Source organism: Arabidopsis lyrata, assembly GCF_000004255.2.
Source record: "Arabidopsis lyrata subsp. lyrata unplaced genomic scaffold ARALYscaffold_7, whole genome shotgun sequence".
Classification (NCBI taxonomy): Eukaryota; Viridiplantae; Streptophyta; class Magnoliopsida; order Brassicales; family Brassicaceae; genus Arabidopsis; species Arabidopsis lyrata.
The window spans coordinates 19,629,660-19,636,801 of record NW_003302549.1 but is presented as its reverse complement, the minus strand read 5'-3'; the positions used below and the strand labels follow the sequence as shown (position 1 = coordinate 19,636,801).

The 7,142-nt window shown below is 33.6% G+C and overlaps 1 protein-coding gene across 1 annotated transcript; it reads left to right on the top strand.

Moving 5' to 3' along the window:
• Positions 1 to 2,859: 2,859 nt before the first annotated feature.
• Positions 2,860 to 3,761, top strand: LOC9304554 (thionin-2.2). Its single transcript, XM_002870446.2, has 3 exons — positions 2,860 to 3,178; positions 3,277 to 3,354; positions 3,453 to 3,761. The coding sequence occupies exons 1-3, from the start codon at positions 2,950 to 2,952 to the stop codon at positions 3,548 to 3,550; spliced, it is 405 nt and encodes a 134-aa protein (XP_002870492.1). The 5' UTR covers positions 2,860 to 2,949; the 3' UTR covers positions 3,551 to 3,761.
• The last annotated feature ends 3,381 nt before the right edge of the window (positions 3,762 to 7,142 follow it).

Here is a 7,142-nt window from a genome sequence, read left to right as displayed (position 1 = left end):
CTCTTACTTTTTCCACCACGGGAGCCATCAAGAGAGATACAAAAAAGGATTAAGAAGATGAAGGATTGATAGGATTTAGAGAAGAATTGATGGGGAATTAGGGTTCTTCAGTGAAGAATTAGTCGTCTGCGAAGGGAAAAGAGGATTAGGGTTTTCTGCGAAGGGAAAACGAGATATATACTTGGGCTTATGGGCTAATGTTACTGGGTCGTTGGGCTTCTTGGCCCAATTTGAATGTCCAACTAGAATTACGCAGTCGCTAATTCGTAGGCACTGAGTCGCTCCAGTTGGCGACTAAATATTCGGTAACTAATCCGTCGCCATATTTAGCGACTATATAACGACAATATAAATCAGTCTCATATTAGATACTAATTAGCGACTATCGTATTTTGGTTCATATTTAGTCGCCAAAACGTAGCTAAACGGTCACTAGCTGTAGCGACTGCAAAATTAGTCGCCGAATTAAGTCGCTAATCCCATGTTTTCTTGTAGTAACATCAACGTGGAAGCCCTCTTGGCCCATTGGTTGATCAAAGGTTAATTAATGCTTCTACACCAAGAGGTCTGGGGTTCGAGTCCCAGATACTGCGATTTATTAATAAATTTGCAGATTAATGGAGGCAAGTGTGAAGGAGATCTCCAGCGATGTACAATTATAGCCGTTCGCCAAGATTCTACGCAGAGAGAGAAGTGTCGTCAGGTCGTGGATCATTGAAGGTGTTCGTCAAGAGCATGAATTAGGAAGTGTCGTCCGTCGTGGATCTAATAAGGGTCGGAAGGAATTGTCCGTTGTAGAATCGTCTATCATAATTTAAAATAAATAATAAATCCATATGTTAAAAAAAAAAAAAAAATTAAAACATTAACTTACATTTGCCACTTCCTAATATACTAATAATATATAAGACCATCTCCAATGTATTTTTCTATTTTTTCCTCTAAAACAAAGAAAATCTATAATAGAGATGGTTTTTACTCAAATGTATTCCTCTATTTTTCCTCTAAAAATGAATTTTATTCCAAATCGATTCTAGTATTAATACATTTTATTTATAAAAGTTGCAAAAATTAACTCATTACTTAAATTTTACAAAACTTTCATAAAGTTATGGTATTATTTAAATTATGATATATATACCAAAACCTCTAAAATTAACCCAAAATATTAATTTTATTTATTTGAATCATAAATAAAAAAAATTTAGAATTTAAAAGACCAGTTTACAAATAAAAAAGTTTAACTCTAATATAGAGGAGGAAATAGAGTTTCTCTATATATAGAGCAAAAATAGCAATCTCTATTTTAGAGATGAAAATAGAGGTGGGTTGGAGTAGATTTTACTCTAAAATAGAGTTTATAAGCAAAAACATATGTGGGTTGCCTGGCAAACTATTGGTATTTACCACTTCCTAACAAAATATTTACCAAAATAAATTAATTAATAAGAAATCTATAATACTAAAATGTAACAATCAGCCCAAAATCTAATATCTACATGTCATTTTACTGGATGGTTATCATAGAAAAAAATAGTTTACTAGTTACTATAGCTTATTAAATTGATAATAAAAGATTGAGTCATAATGAAAAAAATATAAACATCTCTAAATATGAGTTGAAATAACGTTTGATTGAGTTTAACCTCAAGATTCCTGAGTTTTGTGTTTATCTAGTAATCTAGTAATTGTTAGATTGGTTCGTGATAATGGAAGAAACTTTGGAGTTTAAGTTTGTCTCTGTTATTCGATATGTTCCATTAATATTGTGATAGAGCAACGACTTGGTGTAACTCAATTAAAAATGCCTCTTGCTAGATCAGCTGTACAGAGTCTGACTCAACCAAAAGGTGAAGATCTTATGAAGAACATGGAGACACATCAAGGGGTAAAAGAAGCCATGAAAGCCATAACAAAGAAGTTTGATGAACTCATGGTAGGAGAGGGTTGACAAAGGAAGGAGATTCGTATTCGTTGGAATAATGTTTCCTTGTTCAATTTGTGTAGGTATTTCATTTGCGCATGCATATAATGTTTCTTTAGAATATTAATTAAGTGAGTCATTTTTGGTTCTAGGAGCTTTACTATTTCTATATTTTGGAGAAGACAATCTTATCATTTTGCTTCACTTTCTTCTCTCGTTTGACTTGTATATTTTGTTATGGATTTCCTCTTGTTCTTGGCTTCTACTAAAAAGTACGAAATTTCACCATCAAATCGTGGTAAAATTCAATATCACAATTCCCTAACAAAAAATTTACTGTCTAACTTCTTCTGTTACTTGACAAAATATTTGCCCAACTAAGTTCAGTCCGCAAAATAATTTGCAGTGATATCTTCTTTTGTTATATCCTTTTTTCGTGTAGAATTAGCCAAAATTTTAGATGAAACTAATTTCAACTCTCAATCAAGGTATTTTCGAAATACATCGTATCGTATGAGTTGAGGGAATTCCATGTAACATATCCTCTTCATTTGACTCATCCTCTACGAATTCGTCTAAGAAAATACCTTCGGAGTGAACACAGACACACAGTCACATAATAATCATCTTTAACATGCGACGTGTTCTCAAACATGCATCTCGAGAAGTGTTACAACTTTGTGATAGACTCTGTAGTGTGATGAAGGTGTCATATGAAGTTTTTGGTGGCATGTTGTAGAACAGCTAGTATTTAAGCCAATCTTTTTTCATGGCCATCTCCCTAGACAAACACCATTAATTTTAAAGATTTATTGGGTAAGGTGGGAGGTGGGGGTGCAGTATGTTGGAGCCACAGAGTAGACTTAATGAAGCACTAAATAAATGAATTTTCTGGATGCAAATTTTAGAAGAACTAGTATTTAACCGAGTGTTGCTTTATCACCAATTCATCACGACAAGCTTATTGTTATAACTAAGACTTTTGTCTACATACATTTTGTGGTCAAACAAGTATCAATCAAAAGATGGAAGGAAAAACAGTGATCTCAAGTCTGCTCATAATGAGGCTTGTCTTGACAAAGATTCAAGTAGAAGCAAAAAAACTCTGCTGTCCTAACCAGACTGCTAGATCTAAATATCTATTATGCATTAGGAGGCCATCCCCAGAACATTGTCTAGCATTGAGTACATGCAAAATTATTTCTGGGAATATATGTCCTCCGGGATATACAAATGACATTCATGAAAATTCTGGTATATCCAATTTTTCTATTAAGTTATCTTTGTTATAAGATCGATGTAATTTTCATTTGTGATGCAAGTCATTTAATGTATCTTGATTTTTGCCTCAGGTGATGCTGTCAATGAATATTGCGAGTTGGGGTGTGCATCCTCTGTGTGTGGTGCCTTGACTACTCTCCAAAACTCGGGTAAAGCAAGCTTTCCCACACCAAGTTCACTATTAGTATTATCCTTATTTCTATTAAGACAAGCGACTAATTCAAACTAATATTGTTTCCGTGACTAGACGCAAGTAAAGCTTTGAGTGAAGCGGTTGAACTATGCGCCAAGGCATGTTCTACTGTCTGCACCGGAGGATCTACGGCCGCAATTAAAAGTGCTTAAACAAAGCATGAATAAAAGTGAAAGGATGGCCATCATAATTCAGAGTGTCTTTTTTCATGCAATAATGCTAGACTATGGTGCTAGTACTGTTTAATAAGTTGTTTCCAGCTTGTCTACGTGTCATAGAGGGTTATCGATTCTAGATCACTAGATTGTATACCATTCTACTTGTCTTTATCTAAATAAATAATAATGCGTCCTTCTCGACTAATTTAATTAGTTTTCACTTATATATATTATCATTAGTCCACACTTGGGACGTAAATTGTTTGCTCATGACAATATATGCAACTTAGCAACAGTGTATGCAAGATTGCAAATAATATCAAATTATGCTTAAAGAAATATATGAACTACTCGGAATGCCACCGATGGGTGGCTACTATACTAAGATCAAGCTGCCCTCGTATGTAAAACTATCCATTCAAGTAAATGAAACTTATAGTGCCATGGTGCTTAATGTCTTCCACAGAACTGTGACTAGAATTAGTTAGAAAATTTCCTTCAGTGACTGGAATGATTGTCACGCTTTTATCAATGGGCGTTGTACATGATCAGCCGATGAAAATTTTCTGTGATAACAAATCAGCAATCTACATCAGTACAAACCCGGTGTTTCCTGAACGTAAAAAGCACATCGAGAATGATTGTCACGCCGTTTGTGATGACATTTTTTTGATGAAATTAAAAGAAGTTGATAAGCTTGTGCTTAACCTAGTTGAGATCGCTGTGTAAAAGGGTTTTTATCGATATGGATTTATGCAAAATTACATCGCACGCATTGAGAGAGAGATCTTTTTCGTTGGTACTTGTATGATATTGTAAGAAATATTTCCTTTCCACGATTTTTTAACAGTCAATCAAACAGTGCTAGTTTTAAATAACACGTGGGTATATATATTTGCAAAATCCAATGTTGTACTTAGTCTTTTTAATAACATTTGGGTGTTATTAGTTTACAACATGGGTGTTTCCGTCGTTGATACTTTGATGGTGTGAAATCGTCTGGTCTACAACAAAAAAAGAAGGTTGACTTTGTTGACTAGTCGGTCATAAAACAGTTAAATTATTAATTTTAATAGATGCAATCATGCAAATAAGTCGCAAAGTCGAACCGGGAGAGGAAAATTAGTTGCAACTTGCAAGTAAAGCAACTAGCTAAACCTACCAACCCATGTTCATTTTAAATTCCTACATGTAATAATGTATATAAAATTTCAAAATATATATAAAAGTCTACATATATGTTTAGTGTTCTCATATTTTCTTTTAGTTTATTTAAGATTATAAGATAGAAGAGCCATATGACAAAAAAAAAGAAGAAGATAGAAGAGCCAATGAAGATGAAAGAATACATCACATGTTCTTTTGCTACGTTAGTTTCTATAGCTTGCCGAAGTAATTAATACATGGAGTGACTCCAATCTCGGTCATCACCAATATTCTCACTTTACTGATTTATTAAATATTGGTTAAAGTTTTTAGATATATTTAGCTCGAGCAAAAAAGAAAAAAGTTTAAACTCAAACTCTTAGTTCTACCGATTTAAAGGGGAATATGGCAAAGTCCCGAGGTCGAATTCTAACTGCAACTTCTTTTGATACCAAGCAAAAGTAGAAGAGTTTACATTGTTTTGTACTTTTAAATTATTTAGCATATACTCCCTCCGTTTCAAAATATAAGGCGTTTTAGCTAAGAGCACGCCGATTAATAAGATCTACTTTTTAAAAGTTCAGCCAATTATAAAAGAGGCTGCATAATAAAAATAATCATAAAATATTAAAGTAATATATAATTTGCATAGAAACTTGAAAACGACTTATATTTTGAAACAAAACAGTTTCTCCAAAACGTCTTATATTTTGAAACGGAGGGAGTAACATATTAACTCTTTGCTCAACTCTTTGCTCAATGTCAGATAATAGGCCAACATCTCTTTGCCCAATGTCAGATTATAGGCCATACAATGTTAGATTGTAGGCCAATAGCTCTTTGCTCAGTTTATTATAAGATTATTGCAAAGCTACTGACTAAACGGCTCCAGCCCGTACTCCACAATCTGGTTTCAGAAAACCAGTCGGCCTTCGTCCCCCAAAAAGTGATTGCTGACAATGTCCTCATCACACATGAAGCCTTATACTACCTGCATACATCCGGTGCAAAAAAAGATGTTATATCTTTGACAAACTGATCCGCAGTTCCTGAACTTTATGGCTAGTCATTCAGGTGCAACGGCAACCACATAGCCTCTCTCAACCGGCCTTCACCAAACAGCTCCATCTTCAACTACACCTGCTTCTTAGGTTACTTTCTCTATATCTCAACTCTTTTCAATCTCATGAACTCAATGCCACTCTTGTGTGTGTTGGAGTTTCTATTTGTAGATACATGAACTCAATGTCACTTTCTTGTGTGTGTTGGAGTTTCTATCTGTATATACATGAACTCAATGTTACTTGTTTTTTTAATATTTTCATTGTAATGTATATTTCAATATAATGTTAATTTTGTTATAGTTATAATCAGAGTAGTATTTATTATGTCATAATCAAAGTCAAAAAGCAGGTTGCATACAATGATACAATCAAAAACAAAACCAATTCCAATTCTGATCCATACCCAATTCTTATGATGACAACAACAATAGTCGTTAATTTAGTCGCAACATAGTCGCATTATAGTCACTATATTTTACGACTATACAATGTCTAATACTTACCGACTACAATGTTAGTCGCTTAATAGTCGTCACATAGTCGCATAATAGTTGGTAACATTTTACGACTATTTTAGGACTATACTTAGACGACATGTTATTCATGCGGTTTAATCATTACTTAATCGTCAATTAGTCACTAAATTTTGCGACAATGTTACGACTACTTTACGACCACTAATTGTGCATGACGTTTAGTCATAATTGCAAACCAAGTCGCTTTAGTCCAATAGTAAAGGAGAGAAAAATCTTCGCCACTTGGGTTCGAGTAGCATTAGCCACCATAGTTCGAATTCTAACATGGTTTGTTGGCTTATGTATAGAAATTACGACCTCCCATTTTTATACCCTTCGTCATTACAATTTTACAATTATCCTCATTTGTTGGCTCATGAATGGAAATACTCTTTGGCATTACAATTTTGTATGATTTTATGAATGAAATAGGATCACATATTTTATTTCATATATGCAAATATTTTTATCATGAGTCTTCGTATGAAAACGGTCAAAGCTTTGTATGGAAAATTGAAAAAAAATGTAAGAACGTTTTTTCGGAGAAATGATGTAAAAGAACGGTTGAATGGAGAAGTAGTTGGTGAGTTTGTAATTATTGATGCTTCATTTACTTCTATATATATTGATAGCATGAGATGGTCTTTTGCTACGGTAGAGAGACAAAGTGGACCATAAATGGCGACCAAGATATCACATTTAGTTTCTCTTCTTTTGTCTTTACTTCTTTTGCTTCTGTTTATCTCCTCTCAAGTTGGATTCACAGAAGCCCAACGCGACCAAAGTTAGTATTTGCACTCATTTTGATGTTTTTTTTTTCATTTTGTGTTTTTTTTTTTCTTCTAAGTATTAATTTTCTAG

What these genes read in the sequence shown, in the direction of transcription:
- LOC9304554 (XM_002870446.2), top strand. Translation starts at nt 2,950, where the DNA reads ATGGAAGGAAAAACAGTGATCTCAAGTCTGCTCATAATGAGGCTTGTC. An exon ending in TGACATTCATGAAAATTCTG is followed by an intron (nt 3,179 to 3,276) that starts GTATATCCAATT and finishes TTTTTGCCTCAG; the next exon opens with GTGATGCTGTCAATGAATAT. An exon ending in GACTACTCTCCAAAACTCGG is followed by an intron (nt 3,355 to 3,452) that starts GTAAAGCAAGCT and finishes TTCCGTGACTAG; the next exon opens with ACGCAAGTAAAGCTTTGAGT.